At 50.7% G+C, this 27727-nt stretch overlaps 2 protein-coding genes and 1 long non-coding RNA gene across 6 annotated transcripts; 2 read left to right on the top strand and 1 right to left on the bottom strand.

The window, feature by feature from the left end:
- The first annotated feature begins 7023 nt into the window (after positions 1–7023).
- PTGDR2 (prostaglandin D2 receptor 2) lies at positions 7024–16233 on the top strand. Of its 4 annotated transcripts, XM_020976101.2 has the most exons (4): positions 7249–7381; positions 8292–8442; positions 8603–8743; positions 12816–16233. In XM_020976101.2, exons 3-4 carry the CDS (start codon positions 8690–8692, stop codon positions 13995–13997), a joined length of 1236 nt encoding a protein of 411 aa, XP_020831760.1. In that variant the 5' UTR covers positions 7249–7381; positions 8292–8442; positions 8603–8689; the 3' UTR covers positions 13998–16233. The 4 variants fall into 4 exon arrangements, with proteins under 4 accessions (XP_020831759.1, XP_020831760.1, XP_020831756.1 ...); XM_020976100.2 differs by lacking the exons at positions 7249–7381; positions 8603–8743 and adding an exon at positions 7024–7111; XM_020976097.2 differs by lacking the exon at positions 8603–8743 and having other exon boundaries at positions 7254–7381.
- On the bottom strand, positions 14337–22417 carry CCDC86 (coiled-coil domain containing 86). Its single transcript, XM_078148704.1, is given in 6 exon segments — positions 14337–15176; positions 15388–15462; positions 19388–19517; positions 21392–21754; positions 21756–22194; positions 22197–22417. Coding segments are annotated over 6 exon segments (1194 nt in total). The 5' UTR covers positions 22264–22417; the 3' UTR covers positions 14337–15056.
- Positions 22418–22640: 223 nt separating this feature from the next.
- Positions 22641–25986, top strand: LOC144455399 (uncharacterized). The gene is made up of 2 exons (XR_013484140.1): positions 22641–22787; positions 23129–25986. It is a non-coding gene; the product is annotated as an uncharacterized LOC144455399 (long non-coding RNA).
- The last annotated feature ends 1741 nt before the right edge of the window (positions 25987–27727 follow it).

Here is a 27727-nt window from a genome sequence, read left to right as displayed (position 1 = left end):
CAGGAAGATCTCAAATGGGGTCATGGACAGTCAGTCGGACGTGACTGAAAAACAACCCAATGACACCACCTTCCAAACCCTATGCTAAGTGCTGCAGATATGAATGGAAAAGGCCAGGCACTCCCTGCTTTGACTGGGCAGATGACACAAAATGCAAGGGTCGCTTGCAGGGCAGATGGCAAGGTCTGCCGGTCCTCCATCTGCCCCTGAGGAATAGACCTAGTGACTCTCATCTTGTCCCAGCTGGGTGAACAGTCAAGCAGCCCAGATGGATTGTGGATGGCCTCTAGCCCGAGGATCTGGAGGGGAAGGGGAAGGGCATCGTCTGGTGGGATTCAAAAAGACACTGAATATGGAGTCAGAGAACACTGCAATCTGCTACTTACAGCCAGCGTGACCTTGGCAAGCCATCTAATCGCTCCAAAGAATGCAGAATGTCTCTCTGACCACATGTAAAATGAGAGGGGTTACACTTGGCCTCTGAGGCTCCTTCAGCTCTGGATCTGTGACCCAGCAGGTCATCAGCTGCATCCAGGGAAGTGGGTGCTCTGTCTGTGGACTCACGCATTCCCATCCACTCTTATCTGCCTCTGGTAGAGAAGGGTGGGGCCAAATCTCTTCACCATAATTCCATAATCACCAAGCAACCTGTTAGCTCTGGGTATTTTTGCCAGGGGAGAGCTGGCCTCAGGGCCCTGGACCTTTTGAATAATCAGGCAGCCAGGTCACTTCCTTCCAGAGAACATGTGAAATGGTGTCCAAGCATCTAATCACTGGAGAACTTTCTACCCCCATCCATCAGGGATCCTTCCACCAGTGTCCATCATTCCCTCCCTGCTCTGCAGTCTGGTCTTGGGGAGCTGCCTGGGGTAGGGCCAGGGTTCAGTGACTTACATGGGGTCACCTAGATCTCTGTCCAGTACTCCATGTTACCTCTTGTTATTATAGGGGTCTGAGAATCTGTGTTTTTTCTTAAAAGTATTTTGATCAGTGTGTTTTAATAATTGGCTCCCTTTATAATCTTATGTACTTCATTTTATGCACTTATAAATATCATTCTGAAAAGGGAGCCCATATTGTCACCAGACAGCCTGCCCAAGGATCCAGGACACAAAGAAAAGGTTAAAGAAGTCTGTAAAGGATTATTATATTAATGCTATTGCCATCCTTTGAGACCTCTGATTACATGATCCTGGGGTATTCCATTCACCAGTGCAGACATGTACTCATCAACAACTTTTAAGTAGACTGAGAATTGTTAGGAAAAATCCACCCATCTCCAAGTGTTATAAGAAACAAAATAAATAATATTTGTAAATTATTGTTATTTCATTTATTTATCTATTTATTTTTAATTTTCAGCATTTACTTTTATAAGATTTTGATTTCTAAATATTATTATTACAAAGAGGGAACAATACCTGTAATACTGGCCATACAGAATGTAAAATATTATTTCTTTTGTTCCTCATAACTCTAGGAGGTGGGTGCTATTAATAATCCCTTTTTACAGCTGAGGAAACTGAGGCAGATAGCAGTTAAGTGACTTGCCCAGGGTCATACAGCTAGTCAGCATCTTTAGCCAGATTTGAACTCAGGTCTTTCTGACTGCAGTTAACTAAGGAAATTGAAGCTGAGAAAGGTTAAATGACTTGCCCACAGATATATGGCTAAGTCAATATAACCCATGACCCAGCATTCCTAAGTCTGAGGCTTACACAAACTCATTGCGATCTTGGGAGCTGCCCTAAATGATCACTTTCTCTTTGGCTCATATTGCCAAAACCCAGCATTTACTTCAGGAAAATCATTGACTATAAATAATGTTGTTCAGTCATGTCTCACTCTTTGTGACCCCATTTGAGTTTTTCTTGGCAAAGATGCTGGAGTGATTTGCCATTTCCTTCTCCAGCTCATTTTTCATATGAGAAAACTGAGGCAAACAGGGTTAGGCGACTTGCCCAGGGTCACACAGCTAGTCAGTGTCTGGGGCCGGATTTGAATTCAGCTCCTCCTGACTCCAGGCATAGTGCTCTAACCACTGTACTACCTAGCTGCCCCCAAATAGTGTCTAGGTCTCCATCAACGTGGGTAAGAAGGTCCTCAATTTCCTATACAAACACTCAAACCAAAACGATGCCAACAACCCATTGATTTGATGTAGGATTACCTCTATTTTATCACCACAGAAATTCAGAAGGAGTCCATGAACAATGCACAAAACTCATGAAGTCTATAAATAATGGAGTTCTTTTAGCTTTTCAGCAGATCTTACTATTTTATGAAACCATAGTTAGGGGCCTGCTCACAGAGCAAATTGTTAAATTTTCAGCGCGAGCGTTTACACCTTGGAACTAGCCTGGGAAATACTACACATCTGGGCTCAACTGATTGCTTTGCTGACCATCATGAATTAAGAAAGATGTTAATAATACAGATTAAACTTAAGTGTGTCATGCATCCATTTCTTCTCCCCACCTCCACCCATGACAGCTGGTTGTTAAACATTTTACCAGCACATCCCTGACTGGAGTTAGTCTCTATGATTTGACTCCTTTCAGAAGGGAACTGAGTTTGGGGTTGTCATCAGGACAATCTCTCCAACATTCTGGTGAGTTCCTTTTTCAATAGGGATGTAAGTGGTTTGCCCACCGAAGGCCGCTCCCTGTGGTTGGGACTCCTCCTGGGGCTCCCAGAAAAGCAGCTTCTGTTCCTGTCTGGTCTACAGATATGACTCACTGTTTAGTAGAATGCGAAGCCCAGAATACTGGCTCCCCCATGGCCTGGTTTTAGTCCCTGGCTCCTTCCAGCACAGAGGGCCATTGGCAAGATTCTCTTCTCTTTCCAGGAGTCCCCTCAGCTCAGGGAATTCTCCTTCTTTGGGTAGAAGTCTTGACGCCCAAACTCTTGACTCTCGGATTACTGGTGAGGCAACCCCTGAGATAGGCCCTGCTGAAGGAAGCTCTCCTTTCTGGGTAGAACATTAGCTTCCAGGACTTGGCTGCTCTGGAAACTTCCCTGTCCTGTAACCAGAAGGCTATAGGGTTCAGGAACAGAACGGTGGAGGAATGCCCTCTGGGGCTGTGTGGATGAGCACATCTGCACTCCTAGTTTTCTCTTTAGAACCATTAACAACTCTTGGGGAAGAGGAGGTATGGCTGCACTCTGACTCCTTCGAGAATAGGAGTTTTTAACCAAGGGGTACTATGGATACTGTTCAGGGGGTCTGTGAACTCTTCTTCCTCGCTCCTTAAAGTTCCTTTTTATGTGTTATCTTTCCTTATTAGAATGTAAACTCCTTGAGGATAGGGACTTTTTTTTGTAGCTTATATTTCTATCCCTAAATACTTAACACAGTGCCAGGCACATAGGAGGGTTTAAATGCCCTATCTCTCTCTCTCTCTCTCTCTCTCTCTCTCTCTCTCTCTCTCTCTCTCTCTCTCTCTCTCTCTCTCTCTCTGTATCTCTGTATGTATCTAGCTAGCTAGCTAGCTAGTTCTCAGAGAAGATTCCCTATTATATGTCAAAAGATGTTTTCTCCTACTGAAGTCCATCCCTCCAACAGGCAAAGCCAGCTGGTACCTGGGGTGGAGGCAGCCCTTATCAGTGAAAACTCTCCCTCAGGAGGCTCAAACTCACCAGTTCATTGTGGGCTGGCTTAATTCACTGGCTTAATCAGTTGCCTTTCTTCCTTTTCATAAGGTGCCAGGTCTACGTTCTAGTTTAAGATGCATTTAAACATCCCAGACAAAGGCTCACTGTCCTGGAAGCTGGGGAGAACCCCTCTGGTCATCGGCTATAGAAGTACTAGGGAGAGCATTTGACTTCTCCTTCCCCTTCCCCGAAGTAGAAGGCTCCCTTCTGTATTATCAGGCAAAACAAATCAATGATTGGCAGTGACTGGTTCTGTTCCTGTGGGCCTTACCTCTCTCTGCCGGGGGTGGAAAGTCTGTTTCACCTTCTGAAGTCATGATTGCGCCTCTGTCTGCCCTGGAAGCCTCCAAGGTGGTCCTGTCACTGCTGGGTTTGATCGTGACACATCTTTGTCCCAGGAAGGTCTTACTGCCTTTTTTATAATGAAAAGAACGTAGACAAAAATGATTGACGAAGCTGTCTCTGCGTGTAAACATGTGCAGCATAAAACATAATAGCATTTAAGGAATTTGAAGATTTTTGGTTTCTTTAAAAATGGAAATTGATGTGATGTTAATACCAATAACAGTATGTCTATGAAAAACATAACAAGAAAAAAGAAGAACGTCCAGTCCTCTGTCCATTAAAACCAAGTGCCTTCCCAGGATTCTTTCCATCCCTGAAATTGTGTGCCCCAGGTTCCAAGGGCATATGTTGCTTTCACATTCTGTGCTCTGAGTTCCTTCCAACCTCTGCTGTTCCATGCTCTATGGCACCGCCCAAAATGTCAGGACATTAAGGCTGTGAGTGGGGGCTATTTGGCCATGCTCATCATCCTCCCCATTGGCTCCCCACCACACCTTGGCTCTACCCTCTAACATCTCAGATTTGGCTCTGGGGGACTTCTCCATCGGATCCTCTGAAACAAAGGATTATGAATGAGACCCAGTGTTTTCTTGGGCTGTCTCTCGTGCCTGGAATACTCTCCCTCTTCTGTTCTGATGACTGACCTCCCTGGTTTCCTTAAGACCCAGCTAAAATTCCACTTTCTACAGAAAACCTTCCCTAGCACCTCTTAATTCCAGGGCCTTCTCTCTGTTAATTATCTCCTATTTACCCTATATATAGCTTGCTTTGTATATATTTATTTGCATATTGTCTCCCAAATTAGATTGTAAGGTCCTTGAGGGCTGGGGCTGTCTTCTGCCTCTTTTTGTATCCCCAGCACTTAGCACAGTGCCTGGCACATAGTAGGCACTTAACAAATGTTTGTTGATTGATATTTTGATAGTTATCACATATTTAAAGAAAAAACAAAAACAAGTTCTAATCTCAGGTGAAGAACTCCTGTGACCTAAACCTATTCTTTATCTTCACTTGGCTTCCAGTTTTTCTGCCATTCACTACATACAATCTCAGCCAGTTATCCCTGCTCTGGCCTCAGTTTCCGCCCTTCCCCATCTTGCTCCTACAGTGAACCAGTTAAGCTAGATAATATCCTCAGTTCTGGAATTCTTTGTCCCTTTTCTTGTAGTGTTACCCATGACTTACCAAGCCTTCTTCACCTGGAGCTGTCCCCAGCGCCCATTTTCTTCACCACCCACACGCTGCTGAATGGTGCTGAGGTCACACAACTGTGCTGACTGGGTTCGTTTCAGATTTATGTGATCTAGTCTTCTCTAACTGACTCTGGTGTCCCAGATCTTCTCTTTTTCCCCCAACTTCCTACATGACCACTTCTCCACTTTTGATTTGCAGAGGACCTCCCCTCCCTTCCATTCCTAATCTCCAGTCTCAAGCTATCGATTGGCTCCTTGGGCAGCTGGGTGGCACAATGGATACAGCACCGGTTTTGGAGTCAGGAAGACTCATCTTCCTGAGTCCTAATCTGCCCTCAGACACTTACTAACTGTGTGACCCTGGGCAAGTGACTTCACCCTCTTTGCCTCTGTTCCCTCATTTGTAAAATGAGCTGGAGAAGGAAATGGCAAACCAATCTAGTGTCTTTGCAGAGAAAACCCCAGATGGGTCATGAAGAGTCTGGAATGACAGAACAATAACAGATCGGCTCTTTCCTTGCTGCCTGTAAACATTCTCATTTCTCTCCCCGATTCTTTGAAGAAAAAAAAAATTATAACGATCTAGCAAATCCTCAGTAAATGTGGTCATTTCCTACCCAAAGGTCAGAAAATGGGGATTGGGCATGAAACAATGAATCTATAGCTCATCTCACTCGCTCCTTCTAATAACCGTTACATTTGTCATGGTAGCACCAATACAGATCCCTTTGTGGGTGTCTTTCTCTGAACCCCACTTAGGGCTCATTCTGAGCATCTTGCAAATGGTTCATTGATGCTCTTTCTCCTTTTTTGGGGGGTCTCACTATCGCTACTCTTCTACTGTACCCCTCCCTACTCTCCCACTCTATCCCTCCCCCCAAATAAAAGCTCTCCCTTTTAATAAAAACCAAGGAAGACAAATGTTTATTTTAATGGTCGTGTCTGGAAATGTATGTTGCATTCCAAACATCCAGTCCATCCCCATCCCCATCCCCATGCCCAACCCCCTCTCGAGGTGGCAGGCATACTTTCCCGTGAATCTCCATTCATCAATCTGTCCCTCCTTCTAAACAAACACTTTCTCTCAGTCTTATCAGCTCCTCAGGGTCTCTGCCCTCTCATTCACAGCCAGATGCCTAGAAAAAATCAGGTCTTGCCTACTGGCCCCACTTCCTCTACCCCCACTCACTTCTTATCACTTTACAATCTTGTCTCTGACCTCACAATCCAAAGTGCGTTTTCCAGGGACATATAGATCTCATGAGGGCTACCTCTGGGGACTTTTGCTCAGTTCTCATCCTCTTTGATTTCACTCAAGACAAATCAACAAGCATTTATTAAGTGCTTATTGTGTGCCAAGCACTTTATTAAGCCCTGGGGATAAAAAGAGAGGCAAAAGACAATTCTGATCTCAAGGAGCTCACAGTCTAATGGAGAAATGGCTTGCAGAACTGTTGTACGGAAGACTTAATACTTGGCACCCCGTCTCTTTAATCTTAGTGCCTTCCTCCCCCTCCCCATCTTCCCTTTCCTGCCTCATAAGTCTTTTCCTGCTTAGTAACTGTGGATGCACGCTAAGGCCCTCTTCTTTTCTCTCTGTACCCCTCCCGCTTTGGCAATCACATTAACGCCCATACATTCAATTCTAAGCCCCATGCCAATGACTCCTGGCATTATATACCCAGTCCTAATCTCTCTGGAAATTCTAGCCCCACGTCCTCAAAGACCTGTTAAACATGGCTAATTGAGCGTCCCATAGGCGACTCAAGGTCACCATGCCCACAATGGAACTCATCTTCTTCCCCATCTTAGTCCCCGCCCCTTCCAAATTTCTCTGTGTGGAGGTCAGCACCATGCTTTTAGTATCCAGGCTCACAACCCCTGAATCATCCAGGACTTTGACTCTCTCTCACCCGAAGGTGGGTAAGGCAGCTGGGTGGCAGAGGGGGTAGAACAGCGGGCTTGGGGTACTCACTCCCCATCTCACTCCCACTTTTACAAGAGGGGGATTGAAGAACAGGGAGGAAAAACTGTGACGTGTATTCAAAGGGAGGGACCCAGACCTGGGGACTTAGCAAATAGTCAGTCTCTGCCTCTCCTCCTGTTCTGGGTGAGCTCCTCTGAGGCAGATGGCATAGTAGCAGAGAGGGGCAAAAAGAGAGAGCGTCTGCATTGCTGTGGTCCTGAAGGTCAGATATCTCTCTCCCTTCCTTCTTCCCTACCTCCCCAGGCCCTGTCTCTCTGTCTCTGTCTCTCTCTGGCTCTGTGTCTCTGACTCTCTATGTCTCTCCTTTCTCTTTCTCTGACACACACTCTCTCCCTCAGCACTTTCTTTCACTAACACACTTAAACACACATGCCTCTCATGTGTTCTCTCACCTTCCCTCCCCCTGCCTTTCACACACTAGCTGTGTGAACTCGGACAACTTATAGTATATTATTCTATTCTATTACAACCTTTCTGAAGCTGTCCCACAAACTTTCTCATATACACATTTTCCTTCTCCCCATCCCCCACTGTCCTCTCAACTCTTCCACGTTTCAGTTTTTTAAATCGATCTTTGGCTTTCACATCACCTTCACCTCCATACGTTTCCCTCTTTTATAACCTCAGTTTCCCTTGTAACAAAGACCAGGCAGTTTAGGAAAACTAGAACATTAGAGGAATGGACATGGTTTTTTTTACCCTCGTAGTCCCGCATCTCCGAAGAAAGGAGGGAGGTGCCTCTTCTTCGAGGGACTGAGTTTGGCCGGTATAATTACTCAGTGTTTTCGTTCTGATACTGTTACTGTTGCCCCTTCCATTTACAATGCTGTCATCATTGTGTGTAGACTATTTTCCTGGCTCTGCTCACCGGTTTTTGCACACTCCTACTATCTGTATCTCAGACACACTCAAAAATTCTCTCTCACGGCTGGATTTCTGAAAAGCAGTCTACAAGGGGAGGGGCCGAGGGCTCCCAGCGCGGGGCAAATTAGGGGCGGGCTGGCTGACTTGGCTAAATTATCTCCCATCTATACTGAGATAAGGACGCCCGGGAGAGAAACCTGACAAAATTAACTCCCGCCAGAGGTTACAGTCATTTCCTCCTCCCCCAGCCAACCTTCTTCTCGTCGCCACCAACCTCACCTCTGCTCTTGTCCACCCTCCGGAGACTCAACAGCTGCGTGCAGCCTCCTGATGGGAGCCGGCGGCCTGGGATCGGGGGACCCCCTTCATCTCCACCACTCACTTCCAGCTGGGACCCAGGTAAGAGGGGCAAGAAGCTTAGCAAGCTGGGGGGAGGCGAGGCACCGGGTCCATTTGGCTGTGCTGCCCCTTCCTCGAGGGAGGTTGGGACACTAAGCCGCGTGCGTTAGGCAGGGAGAGACCATAGCCTTAGTAGGGACAACCGCATTATTGGCCGCAGGGAGACAACGGGAGCCCGACTGTCTGACTGCGCCGGGGAACTAGTGGCGGGTCCCGAATCCTAGCCAGACCGAACTCTCCAGACTGGATGGGCACCGTGAAAGAACTCTGCGGGAGGGAGGCCAGGCAGGGGCCAGAGTGGGTGAGGCATATTCACTTTCCCTCTTGCTTTCCTCTTCTAAAATGAGGCGGCTGGACTCAATGATCGCCAGGGTCCCTTCCAGCCCAAAATCTAAGATTCTTTCCCCTCCCCCACCGGAGCCTCAATTTCCTCACCTGTAAAGTGAGGGAGTTGCACTAGAAGGCCTCTAACGTCCCTTCTATCCCTACATTTGCGGTCCTAGGACCCCTTTGGCTTCTCTAAAGCCAACGCTCTGTCTTTGCTTTTCTTCCAAGTTGTCAGCAGAGGATCGGGTCGCATACAAAATGCCTAGAAAGAGCTCATGCTATAATCAAATGAATTGTCCAACAAAATCAGTGTGATCCATTTACTGCCATGGATTACCATAGTGAGAATAACCACCAGCCTTCCCATAGCACTTTAGCATCTGACAGGCAATTCACAAATATCTCATTTGATCCTCAGGACAACCCTTCGAGGTAGCAGCTATTGTAATTCCATTTTACAGATGAGGAAACTGAGGCTCAAAAAGTTCAAAGTGACTTCAGAGGTCCCTCCAGCTCTAAGTTTATGATTTTAGATCTAAAAATGATACCACAGGGCTCAAAAGGGACTTTAGAGGGCATCGAGGTCTGATTTTACAGGGCAGGAGACAGAGGCTCAGAGCTCTAAAGTGACTGTGGGAGCTGGGATTCCAACCTCCGTCCTTCATCTCCAGTTTCTTTGTTCTACTCCTGACTTTCCGTGGCCTGGAACATGTCTTACTGTAGATGCCCTTAGCCCTGGCTTCAGGGCGGGTCTCTCATTACCTAAAGTGCCTCTGGGGTCTACTCACTTGGAGATGATGCCAGGGTCTGAGGTTGAACCCTCTGGAGAGGACTGTAGGCTGGGGGCTAGGACAGAGCTGGGACCTTGGGCATTGCAGGCACCATCTCTTGGCCTGACTCCTCAGCTGTGTTTGACTGAAGAGGCAGGTGATAGCAGGTCTGCAAGAACTCGTCAGGATCTGGGAGCTGCTCTGACATCTTGTCTATAGTTTATTTGAAGCTGGGCCACAGGCCAGGCTGTTTTAAGCTGTTTTCCCAAATCTGCCTCCCACAGTCTCTCTGCTAAAGTAGAGAGCCTTCTGACTTTAGCCTAAGCTGGGAACAGATCTAGGAAGGCTCATAGTTTTTTAGAGCTAGAACAAACCTTAGAGGTCAACTGTGTGATCTTATTTTACAGAGGGGTATTCTGAAGCCCTGAGAAGGTGAGATGACTTGGTCAGGGTCACATAGGTAGTAAATGTTGGCCTCAGGATGGGCATACTGGATCTGGTGTTGGGAAGAGCCAAGTTCAAACTGCAGCACAGACACGTCTGTGCTATGTGACCCCGGGAAGTCCCTACATCTTCCTGAGCCTCTCTTTCCCCATCTGTGAAATGGGGCTGAATAGCCCCGATCTTGTTGCCCACAAGGTGGTGTTATGAGGACCAAGTGAGCTCGTGCGTGAGAGCTTTGTAAGCCTGAGACCCTACGTGTGAGCTGAGAGTCTTCGTTTTGGGCATTTGGCAGACCCCACGACACGTGAGCTGTGGTTTGCCTCTTGTTTGGGGAATGGGACACCATTCATATTCTGTGCCTGTCCACTTCTCCACTCCCCTCCTCCCTCAGCTTTACCACTTCCAGTGTGATTCTCCTCTCCTGCCTCAATTTCCTCATCTATAAAATGGGGGGGGGTTGGACTAACTGACCTCCAAGGCTCCTTCCATCTGATCATCTTTGATCCTCCAATGTCTTTCTGCCTACCTGAATTCTGGGCATTCTTTAAGGCTCAGCTCAGAGCCTTCCTCAACACCTCTCCCTCCCCAATCTCCCCCCCTCCTCCAACCTAGAAGCAGTTACATGGCACAGTGGAGAGGGTACTGGAATCTTGAAGAGCTGAGTTCAAATCCTGCCTCTGACATTTATTAGCTGTGGGACTCTGAAGTGACTTAACCTCTCTCTGCTTCAGATTCCTCAGCTATAAAACCAAGAGAGTTCTAACACCCAGCTTACATTCCGTCCTTCTCACCCCCTCCTGGGAGCTCCCACAGTGTTAGCTCATTCAGCCATCACATACCCTTGTATCTTGTTTATGAATGCTTTCTAGCAGCATCTCCCTGGTTGGAAGTCCCTCAATTGCAGGGATGCCTTGCTGGGGAACCTCACAGTGCCCAGTATGGGGCTGGAGACACGCGTGGCCCAGCTCTGCATTTGAGGAGGTTTCCTCAGGCAGTGGCCCGAAGCTTGGTTGAAGGCTCTTGGGCAGCCTAGCCCTTGGCCCTCCATCCTCAGTGGGCAGCAAGGTCCGGGGGCTGCCCAAACCTGGCCCACTTTCTCAGAGGGGGCAGCAGTCTCCATAGCTGGGTCTCAGCCCTTTTCCTTCTGCTGTTGTTCCCATCTCGCTTCCTCTTGGCATATCAGATGGGGGTGGCCAGCGCTGGCAGCATTAGGCATCACTGGGCCTGCAGACTCACTAGTGGAGACCAGCCACTGGAGAGGATGGTCTGAGCAGGTTGAGAGGTACCTGGGGGAGTCAGGCCAAGACCCAAAGCACTTAGCTGCAGGATGACAGCTTCCTGCCCTCACCATCCATCCCCATCACCCACTGCTTCTCTGCAAAGGCAAGGAGGACTTAGGAACGGCTCTCTGGGAAGAGCAGGTCAGAAGCAGAACTGTCCCCTGCTCCCAGTCCCCATCCCTCCAGCCGAAGGGGCAGAGAACAGACCTGGCTTTCTAGGGGTCTAGCAGAGGGAGGGACATAAGGATGACGGCTTCAGGAGGCCAGGCTAAGGGAAAGAGTTTTGTTTTGACACTGGGGGTGATGGGAACACATTTATGAACAAGAGGAAGTGGTAGGGTAGAGATGGGAGAGAAAGGGAAGGAACAGCTCATTTGGTGAGCTATTAAACTGTAGGTTTATCTGTGGTTAGATGATGGGGAGAAAAGGTGAGTCTGTCCAATTGCTTTTAAAAAGTTTCTATAACTGCATTTTGATATAATTGGCTTCCTTTGTGATCCTATGTATTTTTATGCATTTAACATTATTCACTAATAACATTAATCATGCATTAACATTATTATGGAGAAGGGATCCATGCGTCTTATCAGACTGCCCAAAGGGGACCATGGCAGAAACACAATTTAAGAGCTTTTATCCTTCCTAGCTGTGACCCTGGGCAAGTCACTTAACTCCAATTGCCAAAAAAAAAAAAGCTTTTATCTTAGAGGATGGGGAGGGAACAGGATGAAGGGGGAAAAAGTCTTTGGAGACCGAGGTTAGGTGTTGTCTGAAACAGTACTGCAGGTCCACCTCTGAGCTTTTGCCCAGGCTGTGCCCTGTGCCTGGAACACTTTCCCTCCTGTTCTCAGCATGCTCAGCCTCCTTCAAAGTTCAGCTCCAGGACTGCTTCCTACTCAGGGAAGTCTGACTTCCCCTCAGGTACAGATGCTCTCTCCATCAGAAACAGCACAAATAATTACATAAGATTTTGCACTGACTTTTCTGAACAGGTTGGGAGACCAGGGGGGATTGACCGGGAGGTCAAGGTGAGGACAAACAGGAGATGAAGGGACCTAGATCCCAGGGGAACGTTGGGAGAACTGAGCTTTGTGAGGACAAAGAAGAACGGGATGGGGTGGCACACGACAGCTGAACTGCATAGGATGAATAAGTAGGGAGGTGACCCCGGAGACGAAGAGAGGCTGGCATGCCTGCCAGATGATGCTCAGGATGGCAGGCAAGGAATCTGCAGAGCACACCCTGCCCCCTCCACGTGGGGCCTCCTCAGTGGCTAGAAGCAATGGAGAGGAAGTTCCTTCCAGTTCTGACACTGTATTTCAGGCTTAAAGGTCTTGGGGAATCCTGGTTTTATTTCTTAAGTTCAGAATAAGATTAATAAAATGATGATTAAAAAAAAAAAGGCAGAAAGCCAAGGCTGCAAGTAGTCAAGTGGGATTAGCACAGGGTAAAGGGTGGACATGGGAGGGGGAGAACCCTGGCCCTGCAAGGTTCTGAGGGCAGAGGAGGGGCCCCAGGGGCCCTACAGCTCAGCACGGCCTTTCCCATGCAGGACCCCCAGACGTCGTCCAACATCTCCCTGTGCCCCGTCTTGGAGTACATGAGTAACGTCACGAGCCACACCTACTCCAACAGGCGCTACATTGACTACGCGTCCGTGACCCTGCACGGGCTGGTCTCTCTGCTGGGCATGGTGGAGAACGCCGTCATCCTCTTCGTGGTTGGCTGTCGCATGCATCAGACGGTGGTCACCACCTGGGTGCTGCACCTGGCACTGTCGGACCTGCTGGCCACCGCCAGCCTGCCCTTCTTCACTTACTTCCTGGCCGTGGGCCACACGTGGAAGCTGGGCACCACCTTCTGCAAGCTGCACTCCTCCATCTTCTTCCTGAACATGTTTGCTAGTGGCTTCCTGCTCAGTGCCATCAGCCTGGATCGCTGTCTGCAGGTGGTGAAGCCCGTCTGGGCCCAGAACCGCCGCACGGTGGCCGCGGCCCGCAAGGTCTGCCTGGTGCTCTGGGGCCTGGCCCTACTCAACACCATCCCCTACTTCCTATTCCGTGACACCATCACACGGCAGGACAGCCGAATTATGTGCTACTACAACGTCCTGCTCCATAACCCTGGGACAGACAGGGATGCCACCTGCAGTCGCCGCCAAATGGCCCTAGCGGTCAGCAAGTTCCTGCTGGCTTTCGCCATCCCCCTGGGCATCATCGGCGCCTGCTACGTGGCCGTGAGCCTGCAGGTGCGCCACCGCTGCCGCCATCACCCCAGCCGCTTTGTACGCCTGGTGATGGCGGTCATTGCCGCCTTTGTCCTCTGCTGGCTGCCCTACCACGTCTTCAGTCTGCTGGAGGTCCAGGCCCACCATGACCCCAGTCTGCGCCCGCTGGTGCTGCTGGCCCTGCCCTTTGCGACCAGCCTGGCCTTCATCAACAGCGTGGTCAATCCCTTCCTCTATGTGCTGACCTGCCCAGACGTGCTCGAGAAGCTGCGTCACTCCCTGCGCTGCGTGCTCGAGAACGTGCTGGTGGAGGACGATGAGTTTGGCTGCAGCAGCAGCCGCAGGCACCGGAGCTCCCGGGCGGCCTCCTCGTCCAGATCCTCCTCCACGTCCAGCTCCCCGGGCTTCCGGAGCCGCTGGCTCACCTGGGTGGGGGCCAGGACGGCTGGACAGCCAGGGCGGGCTCCAGCCCCAGCTGAGCTGCAGGAGGAGGTTTCCTTGAAATGAGGCTGCCAGCTGGGATGGGGGGCATGCCTCCTCTTCCAAATATGACATCCCACCATTCTACAGGCCACCCACTGCCCATTCCCCGTCTCTTGTAGCACACCAATCCCTCTGGGAAGGGTCATTCATTAAGCCACAGGATCAAACATATACAAATGGAGGTGGCCTTGGACGTCAGCTAAATCCACAGCCATTGTTTTAGAGATAACTCAGATCAACCCCATTTTAGAGATGGGGAAACTGAGGTCCAAAGAGATGAATAAGCTTGCTCAGGGGTGCAGGTTGGTAACCAGAGGTAGAATGTGAAGTTATCTTCTGATTCTAAATCACTTCACCAAATCATTGACATTTGAAAGGTAATGAATTTATTGGATCAATTTCTCCAGGAATGGGCACATCCTCAGGTTACAGGGCAACCCAAAACATGGACTCACGACCTCAGTGGCTCTCAGGGATAGCTTCTCCCCCTCCCCCCCCAGATCTTCCCAAAGGACCACCAAGGGGCCCTTCCCTCCCATCCACATCCTCTGCAACGTCTCAAGCTGGGGGGAAGAAGGAACCCATATTTGTTGTTTCTCCCTGGGCTGGCCCATGGGCTCGTGAGTCTTGAGGGCAGGGGGGTGTCCCTGCAGCTCCTCTTCCAATGCCAGGGGGCATGGAGTGTAGGGAACAGAGACTCCTGGTTGGCAGCCAGATGCCCTCTGCCCCCCCCCCCACGCCTGTGACAGACAATAAAATGGCACATATCCCTTGTCTCGTGTCCGTGTTGCGAAAGGCTAGCCGGGAGGAGACAATATTTACCGCTCACAAAGAGACAAAGTCTGCTCCCCTCCCCTGGTCCAGCCACCGGCCCTTCTGTCCAGATCTCAGGGCTCCAAGGGGCAAGGCCCCCCAAGGTCCCCAAAGTACCCAAGGTCTCAGCCTGGGCTTCCTCCACTGCTGTCCTTGGGAACGAATGTCCGGGTGGATCGAGTCCCCGCAGCCATCACAGGTCCCTGGAGGTGCCAATAGCCACAGGGCTGGGGCTAGAAGCCGAGGGACAGCCAGGCCCCCGGCACCCACTCATTCCTTGGGCACCGGGCGCCGCGGGGGCTGCTTCTGCAGAAGCGCCAAGGTGTCCCTCTTCTCGATGCGCCGAAGCTGCTTTTTCTTGGCCCGCTTGAGCTTGCTGGGGTTCCGGATCTAGTGGGGAGCAAGAGGGGAAAAAGTTCCTGAGACCCTTCTGGCCCCCAGCTTCTCCTCTCTTTCTCATACTCCAGAGACTCCCACACAGGTCCCTACTGCTTGGGGTCGAACCTCCCCTCGTTCCCAGTACCCTGAGACAGCGACAAACGCAAACTAATCTGCCTCTGCCCACACGCCGGGGTGGGGCTGGGGGCTCTAGTGCACTCACCACTTGGACGATCTCTGCCTTCCGCTCATTCTCCAAGCGCCTCTTCAGGTTCTCCGCCCGCCGCCTCTTCTTCTCCTGGAGGGAAGAGCAATGGGACAGATTCTACAGAGCTCAGCAAAGCCCAGGGAGAGGGGATCCTGGGCGGGCCCAGGAGGAGCACCTCCCCCCTCTGTCCACCTGGGAGAGGACAGGGCTTACATATGCCCAAGCTCCCCCTTCCCGGCCTGAGGTTCCATGTTCTAAGCCCTTCCCAGCTGTGACGTTCCATGTTCTAAGGCCCCTCCCAGCTCTGACAGGCCCGGTTCCTCAGCTGTCATTCCATGTTCTAGGGCCTCTCCCAGTATTATAAATCTATAGGCTTATACATGATTCTATAAAGAGCCTGAAGGGACCTCAAATCATCTAACCCAACATCTCCTTCCCATTTTATTGAGAAAACAGAAGCTCAGCAGTGACTTGCCCAAGGTCACAGCACTGAACCTTAACAAAGGCTAGATCTGAATGACATGATGTGCCGGAGTCCCCGCCCCATGGAGAGCAGAGGTGGACACCACCTAACGTGGCCATAACCTAGGGACAACGGGGACACAGGATGGCAGGTTATCTGGAGGCATCATCTACGTGTCAGAGTAAAGACAATGCTGGATCCAAGTTCAAATCCAGTCTGGGATGCTTCCTAGCTGGACAAGGCACTGAGCCACTGGCTGCCTCAGTTTCCTCATCTGTAAAATGGGGAATGACAATAATAGTGCCTACTTCCCAAGGCTGCTGTGAGGATCAGACGATACAAGACTGCAGAATGCTTTGTGAATGTACAAGTGCTACATAAACATCACTATTATTACATTTCCGTCTCTGACTCCATGTTCACACCTCACTCCCTGGGGCCCGTGCATCTGGTTGGGTTTTGGCAATCAGAGGTGGCTCCCTAGAGGAGATATAGGGGCATGAGGTCAGGGAAAGGTCAAAGCCACACTGCAGGGATGGGGGACTGAGGCCAGGTGGGGAATGGGGGCAGGGGCCAGCAGCTTGGGAGGGGGAGGAGAACTAGGCTTGAGACACTTCCTCTTGCCCAAGAGACAGAGTGAGCAGCACGATCCCAGGGCATGCTGTGGCCCTGCGGCCCCTCCAGGTACAGGCCGGGGCACAGCTCCAAGGGAATCCTAGGACGTTTATGACAAGGGGCCCAGAGAGGGGAAGCTGGGCCTGCATCGCACTGTCTCCTGGGCTGGGCAGCAAGGGAATGGTCAGTGGTCAGGGCCATCTCCAGCCCTCATGAGCCCACAGACGGAGTTCTAAGAGAGGAGAGTCCAGAAGGATGGGGAGGCGTCTCAGCCAGGCCCCTACTGGTGACAACTCCCGGCCTCAGTCCCACATTTGAACAACGTCTGAAGGCTGGATAAACAAGGGTGGCTTGGGGGGTGGGGTCCTTTCCGGGACCCTCTTATGCCCATGGTCCAGCCTGCTCTGGACGCAGTCCTGTCCCTTGGCCATCAAACACCCACATTTAGCGTCCCTTACAGATGGACCTTCCAGCCTCTGTCTGAAGCCCTCCAGGGACATGGCAGCAGCTGACTTCACGGCTGGGCTGCACTAGAAACCTCCTTGTTAACATCCCAGCAAAGCATGCCATGAGGTGACTTGCAGGACGGGGGAAGCAGAGCCGGGAGCTCAGAGGGCACTTTAAGGATGAGGAAGCAGGGCCAGAGAGGCAGTGTGGTACAGGGGGCAGGGCACTGACTGGACCTGGGTTTACATTCTACCTCAAACACCTACTAATTGTGGGACCCTGGGTAAGTCCCTTCCTCTCCCTAAGCCTCAGTTTTCTCATCTGCAAAATGGGAGAATTAGAATCAATGGCCTACGAGGTCTCTTCAAGATCTAAGACCAGAGTTTGAATCCTGGCTCAGGCGTGTACTAGCTGGGTGACTCTGGTCAAGTTAATGACCTCTTCAGCCTCAGTCCCCTCATTTGTGAAATGCAGATTACCACAGCCCCTCCTTCACAGCGCTGCCCTTTACAAGCCTTCATCTGCTATAGAAATATTAGCTCCCCCCAATTCCGTACTACAGGGTCATAGATTTTTATAAAGGAGGAAACTGAGGCATGGAGAAGGAACTTTTCACACACTGTATAACAGCCACGCCAAAGTGATGACAGCAGGACAAATAACTCAAAATGGAACAGGGATAAATGTGAGGTATCCCTAGTCTAGGCAGGGTGAGAAATCGAGTCATCTGACCAAACCCAGGGGGTCGACCTGCAGACAAGAAAGCTTGTGCCACCCTGAGCTGGATCAGGATCTGGGAGGAGGCGAAGGGTCCCCTGGGAAGCTGCCCAGGTCAGGCCCCCACTGGACTGCTGCGGTCAGTGTGGGGCCCACGGTAGGAGTGAAGGACTTTGGGTCTAGATGCAGGAGGACCAGCCGAAGGGACCAGGGATGCTTAGGCTGGGGGGTGGGAGTGGTGGTGAGGATGTGGCATCTCCACACAAGAGAGATCACACTTATTTTGTGAGGTCAAGGGCAGAGCCGAGAACAAGGAGTGGAAGGGGCAGAGATGTGGACGTCAGCCTAGATTAGGTGTCTGTGAGTGGGATGAGCTGCCCCAGGACGCAGGGAGCTCTCTCTCGTTGGACGTCTCCATGGACAGGCCGCTAACCTAGTCAGCCATAACCTCACAGGGCTCCTTTCTACTCTGAAGTCCCATGGGTCTCTGAAGCAGCAGAAGCCAGGCTGAGATGTGCCATCTGCCTTCTTCCTCTGCCCCCGGGCGTCTCCCCCACATTGGAAGGTGGGCTCTGCAGGAATCCCTGGAGAGGACTCATCCTGCCCTCACCCCCTGCCCCGTATTGGTGATGCCACCCTTCCTTCAGCCTTTTCATTGTCTCCTATTTCCAATAAAATAAGTCACTAGTTTCTGTTGCTCTGACCTCTACTACATCTCGTCCCTGTTCCTGCCCGGGCCAGGCCCTGGTCACCACTCACCAGGGAGTCTCCTAACTGGTCTGCCTGCCTTAGGCTACTGCAGAGGTGGGGAACCTGCAGCCTCAAGGCCACGTGTGGCCCTCTAGGTCCTCAAGTGTGGCCCTCTGACTGAATCCAAACTTTATACAACGAACCCCCTTCATACGAGTACTTGTTCTGTAAAACGTGGACTCAGTCAAAAGGCCACACCCAAGGCCCTGGAAGGCCACATGTGGCCTTGAGGCTGTGGGTTCCCCACCCCTGGGCTAGTGTCTCACAGTCTGGCAGAGGGGATGGAAAGCTGTACCTGGAATCTGGATGAACTGGGTTCAAATCTCACCGAACACTGGCTAACTCAATGTCTCTGAGCCAATTTTGTCACCTGTAGATAAGGAGAATCCCTGCAGGCCCTGCTTTCCAGGGGAGCTCTGGGGTTTGATAATCTTTGTAAAATGTCTAGACAACCAGGGCCTTGGCGCTGGAAGGGAAATCCTCTTGTGCCAAGCCCTCCTTTCACAAATGAGAAAACCGAGGCCCCCAGATCTACAGCAGAGCCCAGACCCTCCCCCAGCCCTTACTCGGCACAGTGCTACAGAAGCACCAGCCACCACCACCCTCATTAACCTTGGCTCCAGCCCTCCCGGCTGCCTCTCAATAAAGCCTGGCCCTTGAGGCTCCCTGCCAGCGGGTGCCACCTCCCGTCGGGCCCCTCTCCCACGCTGGACTAGTGACCGCCCCCGGTGCAGACGCCCCACTTTTGTTCACGTTCCTAGGCCTGATACACCCCATCATTTCATACCGCCTCCTCCAGGAAGCCGACCCTGATTGCCACCAGTCCAGAATCCAGCCAGTACATGTGGCCATGCTTGCCCTTCCTGCACTTCAGAGAACGGGGCTCCCAAGTCCCTCACCAGCGGGCAGGCACTTGTCTCGTCTGCTCTATCCTGCACCCAGCCTGGGCCTAACAATACCTGCGCATCTCTGATTTGGAGCAGGGTCCTCCCTCAGCCGGCTCCCTCCCCGTCCCAGCCTCACCTCTTTGCGCCTCTGCTTCTCCTCCTCCAGGTGGCGGGCAAAGTCCTTGGCCAGCTTCCTCTCCTGCCGCTCCTTCATCTTGCGCTCCCAGGACGTTCGAAGCGGCTTGTCCTGGACCATCTGGGAAAACCTGGAGGCGGGGGGAGGGAGGGCAGGCCGCCCCAGTGAGAGCTCCGCAGGAGGACCCCAAACACCCGCGGGACGAACAGCACACCACGGAGTATTGCGGATGCAAAGACAGAGGTCCCTGCCCTCTGGGAGCTTACACTCCGGGTGTGACGCCCATGCCAAACACGTGAAGCGGCCAAAAGGTCACCTTTGAGGGGAAGGGAAGAAAACGCGCATTTACAGAGTGCCTACCATTTGCTTACTTACACCGACTCTCATCTGAGCCTCACGACAAGCCTGAGAGGTGGGTGCTATCGTGACCCCCTTTCTACAGTTGAGGAAGCCAAGGCAAAGGAGATGACGTGACTTTCCCAGGGTCACACAGCTGGTAAGAGAGCCCAAGGCTGTGTTCTTCCTGACTCTCGTCCTGCCTGACCTCTGACCCTACCACGCTGGAAGGGCCCTTTGACACCATCTCACCCCACCAAGGACGGGGAGCTCACTAGCTCAGGAGAAGCCCCTTCACTCTGAGGCGGTTCTACCCATTAGGAGGCTTTCCCTCACACTGGGCCAAAATCTGCCCTCCAGTCCTCACTCTGCTTTGTCCTCTCTCACAGGGCAGGCCAAAGAACCGGGGCAGAGGAGGCCGGAATGTGGGCAGAGAGCACTGGGGGCCCAGCCCTGCCACTTAGGAACTGTGTGACCCTGGGGAAGAGCCTACCCTCAGTTTCCTCACCCGTAAAATGAGGGTGTCAGTCTCCTTAGTCTCCAACATCCCTTTCAGCTCTAAATCCTCCAATTCAATTCACCAGACACAAAGTGCACACGGTGTATGGAGTGACAGGTAGTCTGGCCTTGTGGGTGGCACGTGGGCCACTCTGACCTGTCCTGGCTGTGCGTGACTGGCTAGGAAGCACCCAAGCTTCTCAGAGCCCAGAAAAGACTCGGAGGAGTTCCAGAGGAGGTGCAGGTCTACATCAGTGGACGGTCTCTACACAGGGATGAATGAAATCCCAGGTGTGGACCAAGACAGAATCGAAAGGCTCTGGGCTGGGTGCTGGGAATATAAAGACAAAATGAGATGAGGCGGCGGGTGGCCAGCAGCCAGAGCTCTGGGCCTGGCTTCAGACAGACCAAGGTCAGAGCTGGCCTCGGATTCTAGCTTGTGTGCCTGGATCACTTAGCCTCCGTTTGCCTGTTTCCTCACCTGTAAAATGGGGACCATGAAAATGGTAGCTCCCTGCCAGGCTGGTCTTGAGGATCAAACCCAGCATCTGTAAAGTGCTCGGCAGCACCTGGACCCTGGCACAGAGGGTACTCTATAAAGGCTTCTTCCCCTTTCTCCCTCTGCCAGTAGCCAGTTACAACTCGCACCTGAATATATAAATATATCTCATACACAGAAAGAATTTGGGGGTGGGGGAGATCATATAGGCTTCTCTGACCTTTTCTGTTTCTTCCCAGGCTTGGACCCTCTGCTCCCACCAGGCTGGTCACAGACCGGAAGGCTGAGAGCAGAGCTTAAAGACCTCGGGGCCCCTTCTTTTACAGAGGAGGCAACTGACGTTCAGTGTGATTTACATCCCTTCCTCCAGAGGAGGGCTTTCTGACTGCCCACAGCACCTCTGGCCCACAACAAACTCTTGGCACCTCACTATTATTATGGATAGTCTCTAATTACTGTCAAATTGATTCCCAAGCAAGTTTGTGCCCCAGGCAGCCTGGGAGCTGGGCACCGGGCAGTGGCTGCATTCGCAGGGGAGCCTCAGCTTCCCCTTCTGTCAGACCCCTGGCACCACTGCAGCTGTGACCTGTTCACCCCAGGAAGGCCAGCTCCAGCTTTTTCTCCCGGAGGCCTTGGCTCAAGAAAAAAAAAACCCTTCCCCCTTCCCCTACCTTTTCTTGTTGCGATCCTTCCACACTCGGCCAGACTTAGGCTTCCCTTTGGGAACTGCGGGGGCCTCCTTCTGCTTGGGCTTCTTGGGGGCTGGGGTGGGGGCAGGGGTGCCACCCCGCTTCTTGGTTTGGGGTGCCTGGGTCCCGGGCTGCGTCTCTGCAGCTCCGTCCTGGGGAAGCACTCCCGACTTGGGGGCCACTGGCTCAGGATGACCCAAGGGGCACTCTCTGCCAGGCTCTGGCTGTCCTCGATGGGACCCCGATTCCTTGTCTCTCAGACTTTGGGGGGACAGCGAGCTGGCGTCTGGGGGGGATCTGGAGTCCAGCTCCTGTGGAGCTTTGGGGCTGGGCTCCACCTGATCCCGGGGGCCCCGAGCCCTGAGCCCCATGACTCTTAGGAGACCCCACCCAGGGCTTCTTGGGGCTTTGCGAGGGTCTCAGGCCTGGCTCCCTTTCACCTCCAGCGCCCTTGGCCTGCTGATTCTGATGTCTCTTGGGGGACCCCCGACTAGGCTCTGAATGATTCCGAGGGGTGGACCCCAAGTCCTGTCTCTGAGGGCTCTTGGGGAACCCAGGGCAGGGCACTGGCTGATTCTGGGGGGACTCTGGACCCTGACGCTGGGGAGACCCCAAGTCCTCATGTTTGTTCTTGGGGGATCCCAGGCCAGGGCCTCTGGGGTTCTGGGGGGACTCCGGACCCGCTTCGCCCACTCCCGCCGCCGCTTCCGGCACCGGCTCTAACGCAGCTTCGGCCTTGGATCCCAGGAGGGCGCGCCGGGCCTTGCGGGCCCCCCGGGACGGGTCGCCGGGGTCGCGGGGCTCTCGGCCTCCAGCCCCTCCAGGCGCCGGCTTCTCCTTCGAGTCGTCTCCATCCCCTCGCGCAGGGCCCTGCGGCGCCCACCAGAACACTCTCCACGTGGAGCTGCCGGGTCCTCGGGCTGTCGGCGCTCCCCGTGACGTCATAAAACAGCGACCGGCCAATGAAGGGCCGGGAGGCGAGTTATCCGGTCGGCCATATTGGTGATGGGCAAAAATCCCCCAGAGGCCGAATTTTCCAGGAGCATGCGCTCTGCCGCCACTCCCTGAGCAGCTCATTTGCGCTTGCGTCGATCCCACTGCGGACGACTTTCCTGGACCCGGAATGTGCCGGGCGACCACTCCCAAGAGGGCGGAGTTTGTCGTCCCGGGGAACGGTGCTTAGAGATCACCTAGTTCAAAGGCCTCATTTTACCGAGGGGGGCGGGGCGGGGGAACTGAAGCCCAGACCGCGGGCCAACACGCATTGTTCGAGTGCCTGCTGTGTGCTACATAAAACATTTATCTGGGCGAGGCTTTGCGGATACCAAGCAAGAGGGATCGGGGGCCTGCCCTCCAGGAGCTTACATTCTATCAGGAGGTGGGAAACTAGGCTTACCTAAAAATGAAGTATGCCTAAGGGGGAGCTCGGGAGTGTGGGGAAGAATCAGGAAAAGCATCCCAGGGCTCTACAGCCTAACTTTGAAGGGAACTAGAGGCTTAGGCAGAAGTGGAGAGGGAGCGCAGTGCAGGCACGGCGGGGGGCCAGTGCAAAGACCTGGAGGTGGGAGGTAGAGTATATGGAGCATGAACAAATTAGGGGGAAAGGAAGAAGGGGGCAGGAGCAGAGAAAACAAACTCCACCCCCTCAACCCAGCCCTGGACAGAGCACGCCCCCTTTGTGCATCACCGCCGTTTCTCGTTTGCACCCTTCCCTTCTAGGAGAGCCATCCCTTAGAATAAAGAATGTACAGGAAGGAAGTTCCAAGGTCAGCAGAACTAACCAGGTCACCAAAAAACGCCCGAGCGTGTCTGCAGTGCCCACACCTGTGGCCCCCGCCTCTGCAAAGAAGGGAAGTGGGTGTCTTCTGCCATCTCTTCCCCGCCGCGTTTGGTCATTAGAATTTTATGGTAATGACTACAGAGTATAATGAAAATATTTTCAAACGCTCCTGTGCTATGGTCAGAAGAGTAGTGAGGCTGGAAGTCAGGAGACCTGGGTTTACTTTTATGGCTTCTGCCCTTTTTTTTTATGCTGGAATTTCACTTTCAGTGGTGATGACTTTTTTTTTTTTTGCTAGGCAATGGGGTTAAGTGACTTGCCCAGGGTCACATAGTTAGTGAGTGTTATCTGCCTGAGGCAGGATTTGAACTCAAAACCTCTTGACCCCAGGGCTGGTGCTCTATCCACTGTATGACTTTTATTTTAAAAAAATAATAATAATTTTACCTTTTTATTATTCTGAACCTGATAAACACAATAAATCTGGATATTTCCACAAACAGAAAACAGGAAGAAATCATTGTGTATTGCAGTCACGTATAGTCGGTTGGTGGTAATCCTTTGTCCTCAAAGAGGACAGGAATGGCATCACTATGCCGGAGGCAAGGCATCGGGTGTCCACCTGGGATTGATCAGGCCAGTTCAAGCTGGGAAGGCCCTGCCGCCAGTAGTCCGTGTGAACATCTGGAGTGGAGATGTCCCCAAATCTGCACTTCTCTTGTTTCTTTTAAGCTACTGCGATTGGGCTTCGCTCATAGAGCGCAGCTCCTTCTTTGGTGTGGGCCCCGCACGCCGGATGGGCCAGCATCTCCAGTGTCTCGAAGGTGATTCCAAAGTTCTTCACACGGACCTGGAGACTTTCCTTGCTTTGCTTCTTCCGAGCAGAGTGCTTGCCTTGCGGGACCTCTCCATAAAATAGTCTTTTAGGCAAATGTACCTTCGGCTTTTGAACAACATGGTCAGTCCATCGGAGACACTTGTACCCTCTGCGGTAGAGTCTGAATGACTGCAGTTCAGCTCAAGAAAGGACCTGGTATCTTGCCTTACGAGGTGATCTTCAGAATCTTCCTAAGACAATTTAAATGGAAGAGATTCCGTTTCCTGGCTTGGTGCTGGTAGACTGTCCAGGTTTCACAGGCATACAACAATGAGGTCGGCACAACAGCTCTGTAGACCTTCGGTTTGGTAGGCAGTCTAATACCTCTTCCTTCTCACGCTTTCCTTCAGAGCCTCCCAAACACTGAGCTAGCTCTGGAAATTCGGGCATCAGCTTCATTTCTATGTGGAAATCCCTGGAAAATATACTCCCGGGGCATCTAGGTGGCCCAGTGGATAGAGCACCAGCCCTGAAGTCAGGAGGACCCGAGTTCAAATGTGGCCTCAGACCAAACACTTGACACTTACTAGCTGTATGACCCTGGGCAAGTCACTGAACCCCAATTGCCCCCCCCAAAAAAAGAAAGAAAATACTCCCCAAGGTAAGTAAACTTATCCATATTTCTTCACTTGCTGTAACCTGTGATTCCATGTATGGTGCTGGCTAGTGGAGAACCTATGTTTTCTTAGTGTTAATTGTTAGGCCAAAATTAGCAATATATACATGTACATATACAAATACATACATATATATGTATATTATACATATATATATACATATTTAATGACTGTCTTTTTTTTTGCCTTTTTTCCAGCATCATTATTACTACCCACCCTTTCTCTGATCATTGCAATGAATTCTTAAGTTAGTTTTCTTTACAATGTTGTAGTTGCTGTGTGAATTGTTCTCCTGGTTCTGCCCACATCACTCTGCATCAATTCATTTAAATCTTTCCAGGTTTCTCTGAATCCAACCCTTTCTTCATTTCTTAGGCTACAATAATGGACCAATATATTAATATCCTGTAATTTGCTCAGCCACTCCGTAGTTAATGAGGAGAAGCCACAGTTCCCCATCTGGAAATTCCGTAGTTTCCTGTTCTTCATTACAATGAAAAGTGCTGCTTAGGAATGTTTCTATGCCCCTGGGCCCCTTTCCTCTTTCTTTGACCTTTTAGGGGTATTTGCCTAACAGTATCAAACAGGCATACTCAGTGCCAATCTTGGAGTCCCTTGCAGGGTTTAAAACCTCTATTTTCCTTGTGGTTAAGAGTAGGCCACTTCGGCTAGAATGTAGAGTTTGTGAAGGGGAAGAAATGTGGAATAGCTCTGGAAATATAGATTAGAGCCAGATGGTGAAGAGCTGTAAATGCCAAAGAGAGGAGTTTGTATCTGGTCCCAGAGGCACTAGGGAGCCATTGGGGCTTCTTGATTAGGGGGAGAGATTTGGGCAGAGCTGTGCATTAGGAACATCAGGCTATGAGTGAAGTGAGCAGAACCAGGAAAACGTTGTGCACAATAACAGCCATGTTGTGCGATGACTAATATTGATAGACTTAACCCTTTCCAGCAATGAAAGGATCTAAGACATCTCCAAAGGCCTCGTGATGGAAAATGCTCTCCACAGCCAAAGAAAGAACTATGGAGTTTGAATGCAGATGGAAGCAGACTATTTGCTATTTTTTTCTCTTCTGTTGAGTTTTGTTTCCTCTTTCTGGTGGTTCCTCCTGTTGGTTCTACTTCTTACTTACAACATCACTAATGTGAAAACATGTTTAATAGCAGTGTATATGTATAGCCTGTATCAGATTGTGCGCCATCTTGGGGAGGGTGGTGGAGAGGAAGGGGGAGAAAAATTTTAAACTCAAAACCATATGGAAGTGATTGTTGATAAATCAAAATAAATTAATTAAAAAAAGAATATCAGGGTGGCAATTGTTTGGGTTAGGAGGATGAGCTGGGGAAGGGAAAAACATGGTCGGTAGCAGAACTGGAATTAGAATCCAGGTTCTTTGACTAGTGCTTTTTTTGGTTTAGTGCTATGTTTTGTTTTTCTGTTTTTCTTTGAAGTCCACTTTGTTTAATATTCTACAAAATGTGTGGGTAGAACCTGAAATGAAATGCATGTGAAATGGAAGACTGGTGAACAGGCACGGTGTGCTCAGTGTGTGGGATTCCCCACGTTGTAGAATGGATCATACACAGACATTGTGAAATTGGTTCTGGTCTACTAATCACATGAAGAAGAGAGAATTTTGTGCAGTCAGAATCAGAGTTCATTCGCAAGGCACTACCTGGCCAAAATGAATGATTCCAGCCTAGCTGCTGCTCTTTCTTTTAGGTGAAGCTTCTTTAGTAACTTCCCCCACTCCACCCCCAGACTCTTTCTCCCAAACTACTTGTATTTAGCTACTTTTTATGTATTTATTAACTTTGTGTTTATGCTGCATGTATTTCTGTATGTACTCTCTCCCTCTTCCTCTCTCCCTCTTTCTCTCTTTCTTTACCCCCCTTGCCCTCATTAGGATGTAAGCTCCTGGCGGGTAGGGATTGTGTTACTTTTTGAACTTGTGTCTCTACTACCTAGTACGGTGCCTGGCACTGCGTAGACACTTAATATAGGTGTTATGGATGAGCTGGCTCATAAGAGCTGATTGTTAAATTTTCAGTACCAGCATTTACACTTTGATGATTGACAAATGCCACAAATCAGGGCTTAATTTATTATTTTGCTGTTTGTCTAGAATTAAAATGATGGGAAAATGTTATGAAGCATTTTAACTTAAAAAATAAGAAAAATAAAGCTTTTTTGGGGTTTGGTTTGTAGAAAATGTGGTTGGGGATATTGCTTCTGCATATCACTCATCAGGGTGCTGGGTAGCTGCTGGGGTATTGAAAGCTGTGGACTGTTGACAAGGAAATGTGGGGAGTGGGAGATGTAATTAGGGGCAAAGACTCAGGTGGAGAAATTAGGCGCTGGGGACAGGCTGTGAACCCTGCTTTACCCAGCCAATGGGGAAACGGGGGAGGGCATTGCAATTGGGGAAGCCTTGCTTTCCCTTCTGTAAGGTGTGCCCACACGTGGGACACCCGGCCTTGCTAGGCCCTTAATAAAAAGTTTTTCTGGTTCACCAATGGTTTCTTGGAACTTTTGTGGGAGGATAGAGTCCTTTGTAGAAATATAGCTAACTTTGGGGCATAAAATGAAGACACAGATAAAGGCAGCTAGATGGCACAGTGGATAGAGCCCGTGAGTCTGGAGTCAGGAAGACTCATCTTCCTGAGTTTGAATCCGGCCTCTGATACTTGCTAGCTGTGTGACCCTGGGCAAGTCACTTAGCCCTGTTTGCCTCAGTTTCCTCATCTATAAAATAAGCTGGAGAAAGGAATGGCAAACCATTCCAGTATCTGTCAAGAAAATCTCAAATGGGATCACGAAGAGTCAGACATGACTGAAAAACAACTGAACAAAGATACAGGTCTTCAGTTTAAGCCTTCCTGACTGGTCATGGTGGTGGTTGTTTTGTTTTAATATCGAGATAAAGGAAACAGCTCAGATGGAAAAACAACAAGAGTGTATGACAGTATTTCCAATAAATAGATACGGGGATGGGAAATTGGGGAAAGAATAGAACTTTGTGAACTTCCCTCAATCCTTGAAG

The sequence above is a fragment of the Phascolarctos cinereus genome, unplaced genomic scaffold (assembly GCF_003287225.1).
Source record: "Phascolarctos cinereus isolate Bilbo 61053 unplaced genomic scaffold, phaCin_HiC Scaffold_9;HRSCAF=440, whole genome shotgun sequence".
In the NCBI taxonomy this organism is placed as follows: domain Eukaryota; kingdom Metazoa; phylum Chordata; class Mammalia; order Diprotodontia; family Phascolarctidae; genus Phascolarctos; species Phascolarctos cinereus.
Note: the sequence above shows the minus strand (reverse complement) of the source record. Positions and strands in the feature narration are given on the sequence as shown.

Excerpts from the sequence above, each read along its gene's own strand:
- PTGDR2 (XM_020976100.2), top strand. The coding sequence starts at position 8,374 with ATGGGAGCCGGCGGCCTGGGATCGGGGGACCCCCTTCATCTCCACCAC. Across the intron at positions 8,443-12,815 it reads CACTTCCAGCTGGGACCCAG|GACCCCCAGACGTCGTCCAA; the intron begins GTAAGAGGGGCA and ends TTTCCCATGCAG.